Raw genomic sequence first — 16,945 nt, 5'->3', positions numbered from 1 at the left:
CTTCGAGAGGAAGGGGGGGGGGTGCTTCTCAGCGCGGCGTTGAGCTGGCGCTGTTTCGGTCTGTCGTGGCGCAGCTCGCTCTGGAGCAAACGCAGACGTGATCTGTCCTCGCGGCAGGGAGGGTGATCTAACTTCGGCTGACGGCGTGGTCCGTGCGTCTTACCGGGAATCGTCGGTGAAGGAGGGAGGCGTTGTCGTCTTTCCTTCGCCGGAATGTGTGCACCAAAAGAAAAAGGAGCAAAAAGCGCTGAACTGATCGCTGAAGCAGATTCGTTATCGCGGGCTGTTTCATCCAGCGAAACGGCTTGTCAGGGTTTGAGTAGGGTTGAAGGGCCGTTGCTTCCTCGTGGCCTCCGTCGTGCTGGAGGGGGGGGAGGAGAGGCCGATGTGTCTTCATGCGTCCAGGACGAAGGTCCGGGCGAAGAGAGAGTTGTGTGCTCCCTGTCTCAACCGAGGTCGACGGGAAAAAGCAAGGAGGTGTGATCTGCAGGCACTTTTGTTGGACAGTGGTTGAACCACAGGGGTCCTGGGGTCTCTTGGCCTTCGGCCAATGAGATTGCAGCGGTGCATTCAGGTGACTTCAGGAACCATAGTTTTTTGGGGGGAGGGGGAATTCACACCCTAGTGTGACATTCCTTTGCTCTCCTCAAACTACAACTCAGGATGAGACCTTTGCTTGAAACAGTGAAGGCCAGATTCTCTTTGTCCACAGCACATGTTTAAGCCATAGGCCAGAGCCCAACATATATATATATATATATATATATACACATACATACAGCCACACACACAGATTGTGCTGTAGGACATGGGTGGATTGGGTTTCCTGTGTCCCAGGCTTATGGCTGAGAGGTGAAGGGGCCAAACCCACCCGTCAGAAGTACTGAATAATGCACAACTGGGGCACAGCTTAGTTTGACCCAGTATGTGGGATTCACACACACACACACACACACACACACACACACACACACACACACACACGTGATACTACATGGTATTGACGACAGTAGCCGGACCAGTAGATGTTGGTCTCATCCCTCTGGTCTCAATGCCTGGGCCATGACCTGGTTCTGTGTGTGTGTGTGTGCCAGTCTGATGAAGAAGGTCTCTCTCACTTTCCTTCTCTCTGTCTCTTTCTGTCCTGTCCCTCCCTCCACATGCCATATTGGATTTTGCCTGCGTCCCTCACCATAGTGACTCCCGTAGTTTGTGTTCTACAGCAGGGATTCCCAAAGTGGGGTGCGCGCACCTCTGGGGGTGCGCGAGCTGCCTCTAGGGGGTGCGCGAGAGGAAAAGTGTAATGGCGGTCTGATGGTGTAATAATATTAAATATAAAAAACTTATAAATTTATATAACTTATAAATTTAAAAACTGTCAGGCGGGACATCTGAAGCTATCAGTCGTAAAAGAGGAGAGGGACAGAGAGAGAGAGAGGAATCGGAGGCGAGGGGAACGGAGAGGTGCAGTTGGGGAGAGACCGGGAGAAGAACTCGAGCCAGAGTCAGAGGAAGATGAGACGGAGGAGACCGGAAAGGAGGAAGGGATAGCACAGACAAATCGGGAGCACATCGGCCCATCGCGGAGTCAAGGTGAAAAAAGAGGAAACGAGAGTGAGCATCAGACTGGGAAAAAAAGAGGAAATATGATGAAAAGTATCTGTGTCTGGGCTTCACTTGGATTGGCAACGCAGATTCCCCCAAAGCCACAGTGCGTGGTGTGCAGTGAGGTTCTGGCTAATAGTCTGAAGCTCTTATTTACGTCGCCACCTGAACACCAAGCATGCCAGTGCAAGTCAAAAGCCCCTTACATATGTTGGGAACTAAAGGAGCGTGTTTGGGTTATCAGCATTTAAGAAACTGAATTCTTGACATCAATAGAATTATTAATGTATGTAACAATTATTAATGATTATTAATAAAAACGGGGCACCACCCTGCGAACAGGGACCAATAACCAAACGATAAAACTAAGTCTCATAATTAGTAGTCACTCATAATGTTAATAGTCTGCGTAGGACTATACATTCAGTGACAGTGAAGGTTTTTAAGTTCGAGCACAGGCTACTACATAGTCTCATCGAATACATATGCACAAGTAATCACAGACGACTGCTCCTTAAAGTATAACAGAGTTTATTAAATCAAAATAATAAATGATCAAATCAATTAATATTGCAACCAACAAACGTTATCATACAATTTTATATGCCTAAACTAAAGAATGAATAAAATGGATGAGGGTGTATGTCTGTGTGTGTGTGTGGGTCTGTGGGTGAAAAGGAAGGGGGAGTCTTACAGCTACCGCTAAAGACTACAAAGATGGCGGCGTCGAGTGACGCGGGCCAAAAGGGGAGGGGCCTTAAGATACTACAGCTAAAAACTACAAAGATGGCGGAGTCGAGTGACGCGGGCCAAAATGGCAGTGAGACTGCTGTACGTAATCACGTGTGCCTGGGCAGCACGTGATGTGAGGCGATCGTTTGAGCGGGGTTTCCCCAGGGGCAGAGATAAGAAAGAGAGCAAAGGTGAGGGTCATGAATCAAACTTCTGCGTGCGGTCCGCGTTGTAGTGAGCCTGAGTTCGATGGTTCTATCACGCATAAGTATACCGCTGTCGTCTTTGAACTGCCGGTAACATATGCCGTGATAAGCCAAGCACCTCAGCTCACTCACAGAGTTGATTTAATGAGGAGAGAATACTACACGAAGTGTAATAAAACAAATGAAAAGAAATCAAATAAATCCCAAGCAAACAGTCATAGTTAATACACGAATACAGCGGAGCTTCTCTCGTCCGCGAGGAGTTGCGCAATATCTCGATATCACGCGACAGTAACTTAAACACACAAAAACACGGGAATATCAACATATAAATGAATGACCTGAATTAAATTTACGTTAATTTAAGCTAAGCTGTGCCCAGATGCCAAGAATCTTACTTGTCGATGCTTCGTTGCAACGTTGAAGTGTGTTCGTGGAAGAGTTGTCCTTTTTCCGCGAGAGGAAGGGGGGGGGCTGCTTCTCAGCGCGGTGTTTGAGCTGGCGCTGTTTCGGTCCGTCGTGGCGCAGCTCGCTCTGGAGCAAACGCAGACGTGATCAATCCTCGCTGCAGGGAGGACAGTTTAACTTCGGCTGAGACGACGTGGTCCGTACGTCTCCCGGAAATCATCGGTCAGGAGAGGACTAGGCGTCTTCCTGCCGGAGTGTGCACAAAAAGAAAAAGAAGCAAAAAGCGGAGAACGGATCGCTGAAGCGGATTCGTTACCGTGGGCTGAGGAGCCTTACTCGAAGTGGAACACTGTCGTTTCGTCCAGCGAAATGGCTTGTGACCTGTCAGGGTTTGAGGAGGGGAGAAGGGTATGGAGCTAAATCCAGGTCAAAGGTTTCGTTCACTTGAAAAACAAATGTGAACCTGAAAGTCCAAAAATACAGCAATGTATTCAAAATAAAAATAAGTGAATGAAAAGTTTTTTTGGCTTGAATATAATTTTGATTCAGTTCTGGAATTTTTTCGAATACATTTTTTTTTCAGTTTTCACGTTCATATATATTTTGATATTTGAGTTCTTATATTTTTCAGTTTCAGATTTTATATTTTCAGATTCAAATCTTTTTTTTTTGGGTTTCAAATCTTTTTTTCACGTTCAGGTTTTTTTTTTCAGTTCAGGTTTTTTTTTTCAGTTGAGGAACTCCTCAGCCCTCGTTGTTATGCTGTCACTCATGATGACACGCCCCTCTCAGTTGATACCACGCCCCCCACGTTAGATCTGGGTCAAAAGTCTGAACTGAAAAAAACGACCTGAACTGAAAAAAAACCTGAACTGAAAAAAAAACCTGAACGTGAAAAAAAGATTTGAAACCCAAAAAAAAGATTTGAATCTGAAAATATAAAATCTGAAACTGAAAAATATAAGAACTCAAATATCAAAATATATATGAACGTGAAAACTGAAAAAAAAAAATGTATTCGAAAAAATTCCAGAACTGAATCAAAATTATATTCAACCCAAAAAAACTTTTCATTCACTTATTTTTATTTTGAATACATTGCTGTATTTTTGGACTTTCAGGTTCACATTTTTTTTTCAAGTGAACGAAACTTTTGACCTGGATTTAGCTCCATAGAAGGGCCGTTGTTTCCTCGTGGCCAGCGTCGCGCTGGCGGGGAAAGCTGGTTCTTCTGTGGCCTGGACGGGGGTGTCCGAGCGAAGAGAGCGTTGTGTGCTCCCTGTTCGACGGATGTCGAAGGGAAAAAGCCCTGAGGTGGGGGCTGCAGACAGTTTTATAGAACAGTGGCTGAACCACAGGGGGTCCCGAAGCCCCTTGGCTCTCGGCCAATGAGACTGCAGCGGTGCACCCAGGTGACTTCAGGAACCATAGTTTTTTTGGGGGGGGGGGGGGGGGGGATTCACACCCTAGTGTGACATTCCTTTGCTCTCCTCAAACTACAAATCAGGATGAAACCTTTGCTTGAAACAGTGGAGGCCTGATTCTCTTTGTCCACAGCACATATTGAAGCCATTTGGTCAGACCCCAACACATATTTTAAATCGAAATTGGAGGAGTTACAAAACAGCCAAAAACAACTGGAGTCTCATTCATGTGTTGGGTCTATAAATAACGCACTACGGGCTTCATATCTGGTTACAGAATAGCGAGAAAGGGGCTACCGCACACAATCGCCGAAGACGTGAGCTTGCCAGCTGCCAGAGAGATGGTGGAATGTATGATTGGGGAGAAAGAAGCAAAAAAGTTGGACATGATCCCGGTGTCCAACAACACTGTGTCGCGCCGCATCGATGCTTTGTCCGAAGACATCCTGGCTTCATTAGTCGGTCATTAATTGTAAATTAAATGTGATAATCTGCCTCTGAGCCTGTGCGTGTGTGCTCGCCATCCATATTGCTCTTTAAAAGTGACGCCTTGTGTCACTGAAAGTTATTGAAACTTTGTTGCAGTGTTTCAGGGCGTTTTCACACCTTCAGTTTGTTTGCTTTGTTCTGATTCAGGGATTAATATGATACAATGTCGCAGTTGCCCCTTTGTTCGGTTTGTGTTCACACTGCAACATTTAACAGCGGACTAAATATTGTAAACAAATGCCACGCGCGAGCAAACTGTTCTCTCATTGGTCCGATTCTTATGCGGCTATAAAGGCTTAAAAGACTCTGTTGCTTTTTTTTTTCATTATTAAGGGGGGGGGGGTGCGCGAACCCGGTCGGGATGTAGAAGGGGGTGCGCGGCCTAAAAAGTTTGGGAACCGCTGCTCTACAGGATCCTAGTGCTCTACAGGATCCTAGTGCTCTACAGGATCCTAGTGCTCTACAGGATCCTAGTATTCTACAGGATCCTAGTGTTGTACAGGATCCGAGTGTTGTACAGGATCCGAGTGTTCTACAGGATCGTAGTTTGTGTTCTACAGGATCCTTGTGTTCTTCAGGATCGTAGTTTGTGTTCTATAGGATCCTAGTGTTCTACAGGAGTCTAGTGTTCTACAGGATCCTAGTGTTCTACAGGATTGTAGTTTGTGTTCTACAGGATCCTTGTGTTCTTCAGGATCGTAGTTTGTGTTCTATAGGATCCTAGTGTTCTACAGGAGCCTAGTGTTCTTCAGGATCGTAGTTTGTGTTCTATAGGATCCTAGTGTTCTACATGATCCTAGTGTTCTACAGGAGCCTAGTGTTCTACAGGATCCTAGTGTTCTACAGGATCCTAGTGTTCTACAGGATCGTAGTTTGTGTTCTACAGGATCCTTGTGTTCTTCAGGATCGTAGTTTGTGTTCTACAGGATCCTAGTGTTCTACAGGAGCCTAGTGTTCTACAGGATCCTAGTTTGTGTTCTACAGGATCCTAGTGTTCTACAGGATTGTAGTTTGTGTTCTACAGGATCCTTGTGTTCTTCAGGATCGTAGTTTTTGTTCTATAGGAGCCTAGTGTTCTACAGGAGCCTAGTGTTCTACAGGATCCTAGTGTTCTACAGGATCCTTGTGTTCTACAGGATCCTAGTGTTCTACATGATCCTAGTGTTCTACAGGATCGTAGTTTGTGTTCTACAGGATCGTAGTTTGTGTTCTACAGGATCGTAGTTTGTGTTCTATAGGAGCCTAGTGTTCTACAGGATTAGGTGCCACACAATGCAATCTGTCCTGTTTAGGAGATCCCATAAATGCCCCTTTAAATGCTCCAGTCGGCCCGATCCTCCCCCGCCTCGGCCCATAATCCCAATCCCAGCCATTGTTCGTAAAAAGGATAATCCCAGAATTAACTGTTCCCCTGAATGAGGATAGTGCTCCCTGTCACGGACACACACACACACACAGATCAAGCTACATTAACACAGAAATACCCCTCAGTTTTGTTGTGTGTTGTAAAGGAAATGTGTTTGCACTGTATGAATGTTAATTGCCACATTGCTCACTCACTAATAGGCATGTGTAACATACTGTGCATGTGACTCAGCACTGCATCTTTTAACATACAGTGTGTGTGTGACCGAACCTTCCTTAATCCCTGAATTCCTTAAAAACATGGAGGATTATCCAATATTTGGGCTTTTTTTCTGAATGACTGGAAGTCTTCCATTAACCAGAACAGCAAGCACTCAACAAGATGTCCAGTAACTCCTTCAACTCATTCAACAGTGACCACACAGCATCCTCCAGCCTCATGAACTCAACATGCTGTTCTCTTCTCTGTCTGTCTGAGTAGGCGGCAACCTCCGGTTCTGCCGAGTGAAGCCAATGCTGAAGAGTCTTAAAGCTGCATTCTCTCTAGTGTCCACCAGGGGGCGACTCCTCTGGTTGTATAGAAGTCTATGAGAAAATGACTTTAATTCTCTCTTGATTTATTACCTCAGTAAACATTGTAAACATGAGTTTATGGTCTCAATCTCTAGTTTCAAGTCTTCTTCAATACAGCATGATGTTCATTTAGTACATTATGGTCCATTTAGAGTCACACAGACAATAAAGCAGGGGATGCTTTAGGGCGGGGCGTATTGTGAGTGACAGGTCGCTATCGCTACCAGAGCCGTATACGACGTCTCTACGTCACTCCTCCACATTCCAAATATGGTAACTTTCATTCATTGGTTGCAAAAAAAAAGTAACATGGCCACGGACTCAAGGCTTCATAACATCGGTCCACACACCAATGGGTGACATCACGATAACTACCTCCACTTCTTACATACAGTCTGTCTCTGGTCAGTGGGACACTTGAAAAACGTCCTCTCAATTACCTCAATGTTGTCCTTTGAGATAGAGCAGATAAATGCTCCAAACATTTCAGTCAGTGGCCCCCAGGACACTCTAGGTTCCCCCCTGAGGTCAGGTCAGGTCAATCTAGCCTCATTACACGTAGAGTGTCTTTTCAAAATAAACTTCCCTCTTCACAGGAAATTAGGTTGAAGCAATAAAACCACTTTGTTAGGTTTAGATGGGCTTGGTTAACGTTAACTTAATTGACTCATGTGACGAGCAAGTCACACATGTGGTCATGTGTCCAGCCAGGGACTTAACAAGTCACGTGACTGTGCATGAATAATGTGAAATAAATACATATATCAAAACAATGTCTGCAATTTTTCAGCACCATAGTCCTTTGGCAGTTCATGAGCAATTACTTTTGAAACTGTATTTTCAAATGCTCCTCAGTCTTGAACTACAGTGGAATTCTAGAATACTTTTTGACTCGTGCTACAAAATGTTGAACCTCTTTAGCAAATGAAATACAAAAGTAGCTCAATAGGAGCTCAATACACTCAGTTTATTGTTATATTGATCAGACTAATACACCTTTATAAACATCGCAAGGAAGGAAAATATGATCTGAAGATATGAATGATAAGAATGGAGAGATGAGATGATCCTGTGTGGCGGCACCATTCAGTCCATCTGAACACACAATTTATTTTCTACACATCAGAGGGGAAATGGAGCAGAATGCTTTCATTCTTTCTTAGAGGCATGCTGACAACATCGCCCGTCTTTTATCGAGCCGACGGCTGACGGATATTTCGGGCAGTGGGGCAAACGGTGATGACAGAGGACTGATGGAGGAGTAGATGGAGAGAGGGTTCAGATATTTTATGAATAAGGCTCAACAAGTTCGTTGCTGGTTGAGCTCCAGCTGGGAGGTCATTATGTCAGTTGAGCCGCACGTGACCAGTCAAAGCAAGGCCGCTCGCCCAGAGAGCGAGAGAGACTCGTTGATGTGGGTCCTGTATAGATTGTATGATTGAACATTTCTGTGGATGTACATAAAGGATCAGAGTTGTAGAGAACTGAGGATATCCTTAAGAATGGGTCACACATTTATAGTTTCATTTTGAGGATGAAGGGCCGCTGTGAGGTGTTCACTTGACCTCGCTCTGACTGAACCGTCCCCCCTTCTCCCTCTGTCACACACATCTTGTCTGTCTCTCTCCTCTCCTCCACCCATCCACTTCTGTCGGTGCCTCCATTATTTGTGCTAGAACCAGAGTGTAAGGGGCTGAGGTCCAGGGTAGTGAGAGGAACCTACATTCCAGCCAGAGGGCTCCACCCACTCCCTCAGGAGAGCATTGGGATCAGGTGTGGGAGGAGACACACCTGGAGCTGATCTCCTCATCAGAGAGATGAATAAAGGTGAAGCAGGTCAGATATGAAGCATTATTAGTATTTAGGTCAGCTAATGAGTTCTATATTTTTTTCCTAACTGAATCAATCTTTTTCCCACAGCACTGATTTCATTCATTGCATTACCAACTGGCCAATCACGAGTCTTCACTGGGCTCACAGACAGCAGGCCCAGCTGCTTCTGTTTGAGATGGTATCAATGGAGGGTTTTTAGGGCTTTTGTTGGTCACTGCGGTCTTTCTTTAAAAGTGTATTCTTTTCTAAAAACTGTATCCCTTAAAACCACCCGGCCTCAGAGAAATGAGCTTCTTACGGAAACTACTTTCGAAGAATTATCAACATCTTCTAGATCACTTCAAAAACATTTCAAAATTTTAAAAAAGCCTTTTTTAATCTACAATATTAGGATTTTCACAGAGCGACTCCTGAATGGATTTCGCATTTAACACTGCATGAATTAGCCTAGCAGCTAGCAGGCATTAGTAATTGGGCCCATTCCCAACCTCCACACCCTCAGACTTTGAGGTGCGATCCCTTAAAGTCTGAGGGTTTACTTCTGTCCCACTGTGTTTGAGTCTCTCTCGCAGACATTTTGAGCCCTTCATGAACTCTTTCCAGCAGTGTGATGTTAAACAGTATTTAGCCTTCTCAACTCCCATTGACTTCAAGACAGGACAGTTTAAATACAATGCCAACATTACAGATACTTATCCTGCTGGTGGTGTAACGGGCCACAGTTGGGTCTGTGACCTGTACGGATCCCCTCACGGTTCAGCATGCGTGTGGACCGCGGATTAATCACACAGTTTAACGTTTACCATCACAGTGTGGGATACAGTTTTACTGACATGGTTATCCACCAATATTCAGTCAAATATGGAAACGTTTGTAAACAACCAATCCGTGTTTAAACTGACAGGAGGAGCACTAGTAACGTTAGCAGCATGGCTAACGGAGGAAGGTTACCTTCAGTTCCATTATGATGCGTTCAGGCTCTGTTCAGTGAAGATGAGTATTGACTGAGGTGAATTTATAACGTTAGGATGTGTTCACATGTGATCTTGGTGAAATGATCTGTTGCACCACTATCTCCAGGTGAAGACATGTAGCCGCTTTATGCCTATTCTAAGCGGGTCGATTGCTCGACAAGAACCGCTCACCATTTGTCGTCTCACGTGTTTGTTTACTAGAAAGCTAACGTGTTTCTTGGGGAGACAAGTCATGGCAGAGTTGGTCTCACAAAACTGCACCAATACGGCAACATCTTTGACAACCAAAATGGAATGGGCTCTTCCTTAGTCCATGCTACACCCTTCTACCTAGTTCCATGAAAATCAGACGAGTACACATTCTATAATCCTGCTGACAAGCCAAACCAGAGACATAACCTCCAGCGGCTTGGCGGAGTGAATAAACCAGAACTATCTTCAAAAGTTTGACGAGGCTGTTTGTAGGTACCATGCATCAGGTCCAGTGTTTTCATTCTCTCTAGCTGGGTTAAAGACCTTTTCTTCTCACCTTGAAAGACCCAAAACACGCCCCCCCCCCTCTGAGATAAAGCCTAATTCAGCATCGCCCCCCCGAGGGGACGCCTCATCTATTCCTGACTGCCCTCCTGTCTTTTTCTGTTCCGTCATGCGCCCAGTCTAATTGAGTTTATCCGCCCGAGTTTATCTCAGGTCGGAGGACTTCACCGTTACTTTACGGAGGCAGTGGGCGGAGACGTTACAGCCACAGCCCTGTTTCCTCAGTCAACACTACCGGCCCTGTTCAAGTGAAGCTCACCATAATTCGTTTGCTCTGCTATTCCTGCCGCCGCCTCCAGCAAGTCGTCACGCACACATTCACACACAGATCAGTGTCTTGTGGGATCCACCATACAGAGCCTGGCGTGTCAAACGGTCCGTAATGGATCTGGTGAGGTTGTGGACAAGGAACACAGACTGTAGTTTGGGTTTCTTCCCACAGTCACAAACTCTACAATCACTGACCAACGTGTTTGCCTCTTGCCTGGTGCATGCTGGGATATGCTGCAGTCACCCTGACCCTGCTCAGGTCAAGCAGAGGGAATGCATAGACTCTAGAAAGCCCCGATGACCTACAGTGCTTTTACACTGAATCATTTCAAGGTGGAGAGGGAACATTCCTGATCTGATGTACTGTGTGTGTGTGTGTGTGTGTGTGTGTGTGCGTGTGCGTGCGCGTGCGTGTGCGTGTGTGTGCAGTGCTGCTGGAGGTGAGATCTTCAACCAGTGCGTGTCAGATGAGGAAGACGAGGCCTTCAGCGAGGAGGACGTGAAGAGGCTCATGAGGCAGATCCTGGAGGGCGTGTCCTTCCTCCACCAGAACAACGTGGTCCACCTAGACCTGAAGGTCAGTGGAACATGAAGCACCTGAGATTTTGCATTTCTTGTATTTCATTCCTACTCTCATCTCTCCATGATGTCTAAAAGGAGTGAGTTGAGATGAAACCGCAGTCATTCACATTAGAACAGTGAAATAATCCGGTGGTGTGTACACTGGAATCAGCTGTAAGAGGATTTCAAGTTATTATCTAACATGATGTCATAATAGGTAAATGGCCGGGCTATAGTGATTGTTATGTATTATTGGTGAAACTAAGAAGACACTCACCTCCATGAAGGAGAGAGTGTCTGAGGACACAATGAGACAGATGTGTGTGTGCTGTGCCTCAGCCTCAGAACGTCCTGCTGACTAGCAGCTCTCCTCTGGGGGACATCAAGATCGTGGACTTTGGTCTGTCCAGGATGGTCAGCAGCCACCAGGAGCTCAGGGAGATCATGGGGACTCCGGAGTACGTCGGTGAGTTGCATCGCCTCTACCACCACACCGCACTCATGTCTGCACAGGTTTCCTTCAGCATGATTAACGGGTGTGTTTGTGTTCTTGTTTCCAGCTCCTGAGATTCTAAATTATGAGCCCATAAGCACAGCAACAGATATGTGGTAAGAGAAGGTCACAAGCGGTATGAAAGTGTCCGCCCTGTGGTGTTATAAAAACACACGGTCCTGTTTACTGATACCAAGAGTCTGCAGCCAGTGGGGTGGGAACTTAATAATGACATAATACATTACCAGAAGGAGTCTGAACCATATGTATCCAATGGTTGGTGCGTCCTGCTGGCACTAGACATGAAGTCTGAGGATCACTGAAGACGGCAGGGTTCGTCCTCTGGGGACCCTGCATGTCACTCCATTACAATCCATTGAAGATTTACAGACCAACCAACAGACTCATGTCATTGTCTGAAGATGTGTTTCATCTGCTGCCTTCAGGTCCAGTTGGGAATATAAATCTACTATATTGTGAACAACACAACTCATATGATAATAAATCAGTCTTCTTTTAAAAGTTACAAGAACAAAAGGAAAGACGAAACCTCTCCATAAACACCAGAGACAAGAGGGAGAGGAGGTGGAGGAGAACACACCATGTCTGTTAATGTAATGTAGCTTCCACATTGTATTGATACTTTCAAGTCATTTGAAGTAATAAAACCATCATAACTAGAACATTCATTATTTTGCTGTGAAAGTTGAAGTTTCTGTCTTTCCCGTCATCACGATGTACGCTCGTGACGACGTCATTACCAAACATCAGAATGTACTAGAACAAGACTATGGACACGATTGCACTCTGCTCATTAAAACCAAAAAACATGTAAATAGTTCAAACAATGTTAGTGTAGCGGTGCACAGAATGATGTCACACAGGCTCCATCTGGTGCAAAATACAAAAGTATGTGTTTAGGTCTACAGTTGCTCCACAACTCATGTCGCAACACTGACACCTACTGGCAATCCGCTGGATCTACTGCCTACAAATGTAGCTGGTGATGAATAACGCTGTACCCCACATTTTACCTACAGCCAACACTTCCTCCTTATAAACACAGGAAACATAACAAACTCTCTGAACTTACATTACACCCATGAAATGATTGTACTTACTGAACTACACATGATTCATTGTGCCACATTAGGTGTATAGAGACATTTTCTGTCAATTTATCTACATTTAGCATTGTTCAGGAAAAATATGTTTGTGTGTTTATTTCTTCAAATTTGATGAAACCACTTTTATATTTATGGCGCCATCACTTATAAAGGTTTATTGACTTCCATCTCCATGTAGCTTAGGTTCTACTGTTTCAGGGACACTAATGAATGACATCGCAGGAAGCACAATGACCACTGAAGGCACAGGATCACCTCAAATGTTGTGAAAAAAATAGCCGGGAAATGTAACTCAACAGAGTATGAAATACAGATTTTACGTGTTTAATTAGGGCCCGAGCCACTGACAACGTCGGCCTGGCGAAGGCCCTATTGAAATTGTAGGAATCCGTTATTATTAGGGCCCGAGCCACCGACAACGTCGGGCCTGCGAAGGCCCTATTGAAATTGTAAGGATTATTATTGTTCTGATCTATATTTTTCTCGGGATGGAGCTTGTAGGGGCACTTGGAATTCATGAAAACTCACCATTTTTGCACCCCTCTCACATCTGCTGGAGAAACTCTGCTGCCCAAATTTGCATATGCGTGTGTAAAAAAATGGCTCTCTAGCGCCCCCTACAAATCGGACCGGCCACGCCCCTCGGCCAGTATGTCCGATTGACTTGAAATTTGACCCACATGTCCGAATCCGCTAGACCCCTAAGCTCCGGCTCCTTAGATTTTCCGCCATTTTGAATTTAGTGTGAAACCCATTTTTACTATCTCCTCCTACATGCTGGGTGCGATTGCTACCAAATTTTCTGTGGATCATTAATGGATCTACCTCATCTAAAGTTACTCAAAGCTTTCTGATACCTCTTAGCGTTTAGAAGATATGGACCAATACACTTCTTAGGGGCGTGGCTAAATATCAAAACACAACTTCTCAACCGTTTGTCCTAAAATTCCAAAACTTGCAGCATATGTGCACATCGCATGCTGTAACATACCCTGAGAATTGTTTTTCATTCGACCACTAGGGGGCGCTACAGAAAACTCGCAAAGTTGGCATTTTTGCCACTTTTTGCAGATTTCAGCCTTCGCATTTTAACGAACTCCTCCGAGAGAATTTATGCGATCAACTTCTCCTTTGGTCAGGGTGCTCTTAAGACCTTTGTGATTAAAAGTTACTCAAATTTCGCGCTTTCATCGAAGAACCTTGACGTGGCATGCCGGCCATTTTGCCTCATTGTTTTGGAAAAAATAAATTCTTGTAAGTAGTTATAACTCCAAGGTACATTATCCAATCCGCACAAAACTTCTTATGCATGATAATAATTCAAGCTTGAACATATTTCAATTGAAAAAAATGCAATAACTCATAGCACCGCGTACTGGCTAAAGGAAATGTGATATTTTATACTTTTCTTTATACCTCCTAGCCAGGTGACCTGATGAGTTTCAAATTTGGTAAGGATAGCCTTAAGACATTGATGATGCATGATCATGAATATTGTGCGCTTTCGTTGAACGCTGTTGCCGTGGCGATGCATCGTATTCATGAAAAAGGAAGCTGATGGTTGAGTGTGTTGGGATGCTCAAAAACTCATGAAACTTTGTACATGTTTCGTAGGTCATAGGAAGACATAGTGTATATGGGTTTTAGGCTTGTCCGTTTTAAATTGCCTCTATAGCGCCCCCTACAATATTTCAAAACAGCAGCCCCAGCGCTACGTTTGAGCTACATGTATGAAAGTTGGTACGTACATGTATCCTATCGAGACTTAAATATAAGTATCTTGGGACCATGCTCTAAACCCGACCGGAAGTCGGGAATTTTGATTTATGTGTCATTGTTCCATCGATTTCGGCCTATTTCTTGTCGCTATACTTTAACGAACTCCTCCTAGGGACTTCATCAGATCCACTTTAAATTTTGCCAGTACCATGTCAAGACCGTTGTGATTAAAATTTACTCAAAGCTTTACGTTTGACCTCATCGTTTAGCCGTAGCGGGCGTTTACTTTACGTGATTCCCCGTGAAAAAAGCTGACTTAACTCAGCTGCACTTGTTCCAAACAGTCTCAAACTTCACATGGTTGATACCACTCACGGCCTGAGGATGTCTACAAGCTTATTTTCACTAGTACTCACAGCGCCACCTGCTGGCGAAAGGAAATCTGCGTTTTCTGACAAACTGCATCCCATTTACGTGACTTTTACACTACGTGGTTCACACTTGACACAGAGCAACACGACGCACGCGTTCTGTAGCGCCAGGCAGAGGACGCAGGAAGCGTCGGACTGTTTGCAAAGCGTCAATTCCGGCACCAGGCGGTCCACGCGGGATTAAACACGTCTCGCTCGCGGACGCGCCGTCCGACGGTCGCGGACGTTCTCGGACGCGCAGGCCGGAGTCCCGCCGGCACCCCGACGCGCGCATGGCGAGGGCCCGTTCATCGCTGCTCGCATCTTTCATTTTATATGACTTTGTTTATTGTTTCCTATGAATGTGTAGCTGCTAATGGGTGGCGGTGCATCTTTCAGTGTATCTGATCTCATGTATGCAGTATGCATCTTGTGTTTAGGAGTGCTGGCGTTCTGGCCTACGTGATGCTGACGGGAATCTCTCCGTTCCTGGGCGAGAACAAGCAGGAGACCTTTCTCAACATCGCCCAGCTCAACGTGAGCTACAGCAAGGAGGAGCTGCAGCAGCTGGACCGCAGCGCCCTGTCCTTCATCCAGACGCTGCTCCGCAAGCAGCCACAGTCAGTCCACTCCACCCCGGGGCTGGTCATGGGAGAGGGGTGGGGGACGGGTATCCGTACTAGTGCTCGTATCCGTTCTTTCTGATTCAGTTGTGGGACAAATGAATTAAGCTTGCTTTATTATTCTTGTATGTAAACAAATAGTCTTTCTTCAGCAGCAATTCAAGAAGTTCAAAAATCTTTCAAATATTGTCGCAGCTAAACAATGATCTCAGTTATTATTTCATTCATGATCCTGTTCTTGTGATCAAACTCTGTATGACATCACTAATGTATGACATCACTACCGTTACCTGACGGCTGCTCCACAAACAGATGTCCTGTTCTGCTTGTTGGTCACATGTTGTGATGAAACCTACTTGTGAGGGTTTTATTGTGTTTGAGACGACTTCTCTCTGATCCTGATGTGAGTCTCACGCTGTACTGAGGGAGACGGAGACAGAGAGAGGACATCTCAGTCCACAACTAAGAAAGAACCGATAGCAGAACCGTTAACTCAGGACCGCATCAATACTTTAGCTTAGAACTGGGTTTCGGGGGAGGGGCATACCTACCGATGACGTAGCACTGGAAAGGAGAAACAGAACAGGAAACTCACAACATACGACTATTTGATTGGTCAGTTTGCGTCATGTCACCGGCTTCCATTGAACATGACTCGTAGCCTGCTGTGCTGTTGTGTTGCTGGTAGTGTGAACGCAGCATTACTGTCCTCACAGCGGGACCGCTAGATGATAAAGAAGTTAAAGTGATAAAACCACGTATTCAATGCAGAACATAAAGCAGAATGTACCATATCCAGCTGTATTCATCTGTGTGTGTGTGTGTGCAGGGAGCGGGCCACAGCCGAGCAGTGTCTCAAACACCCCTGGCTTCAGATGTCAGAGCTTCAGGAACCCCAGACGGAGGAGGAGGCCCTCCCAGTGGAGGAAAAGGAGGCATCCAGCTCCACCAGTAGTTCCACCAGCAGCCCTGAACCTCCCAGCGGCACCACCACGGCTGAGGATGAGGATGGGGGGAGGGTTCCGTTGGCGGAGGAGCTGATAGTGGTGGCCGCCTACACGCTGGGTCAGTGCCGCCAGTCCTCCTCGGAGAAGGAGGCGCTGGTTGCCGATCAGAAGGCCATCTCCAAACGCTTCAAGTTTGAGGAGCCTTTCAGTTCACTGCAGGAGGTCCTTGGAGAGTTCATCTACTGACCCCGCCCTCCGATTAAACGTTAGTGTTGTCACGGTAACAAGAAGAAACCTGGTTATACAAGTTCCCCTCCATATATATATATATATATATATATATATACACACACACATACTGTATGTGTGTACTAAGATCCTTATTTAAGCAGTTGGATTTTAAGCGCTTTTTTTAATACCGACCTACTCAAATGTTTCTCCCATAATGCATCACTTTGCTTGACAGCCTCCCCCTCCACCGTGTGAAACAGCTGCAGATGTTTGTCTCTTGTTTTTTTCTGTTCTCTGTCAACAACTGGCCAAATGTAAACAGGGTGACGATAAGATAGGTTTGTAAGTCCAACTTCCAACAATCAAACTGGGACAGAGGCGGAATCGAAATCTGCACCTTGTGGACCAGGACCAGGTC

At 45.4% G+C, this 16,945-nt stretch overlaps 1 protein-coding gene across 1 annotated transcript in view; it reads left to right on the top strand.

Annotated features, from left to right (window-relative positions):
* stk17a (serine/threonine kinase 17a) overlaps positions 1-16,542 on the top strand; it is a gene marked incomplete at both ends in the record, with an annotated part of 54,061 nt that extends 37,519 nt beyond the window's left edge. Inside the window, 5 exons of the mRNA XM_079292516.1 lie at positions 10,846-10,993; positions 11,317-11,443; positions 11,538-11,586; positions 15,167-15,346; positions 16,179-16,542. Of these exons, the coding sequence (XP_079148642.1) occupies positions 10,846-10,993; positions 11,317-11,443; positions 11,538-11,586; positions 15,167-15,346; positions 16,179-16,542 (868 nt within the window). The remainder of the gene's footprint in view (positions 1-10,845; positions 10,994-11,316; positions 11,444-11,537; positions 11,587-15,166; positions 15,347-16,178) is intronic.
* Between the last annotated feature and the right edge of the window lie 403 nt (positions 16,543-16,945).

This window comes from Melanostigma gelatinosum (genome assembly GCF_949748355.1).
Source record: "Melanostigma gelatinosum genome assembly, chromosome: 20".
Classification (NCBI taxonomy): Eukaryota; Metazoa; Chordata; class Actinopteri; order Perciformes; family Zoarcidae; genus Melanostigma; species Melanostigma gelatinosum.
Note: the sequence above shows the minus strand (reverse complement) of the source record. Positions and strands in the feature narration are given on the sequence as shown.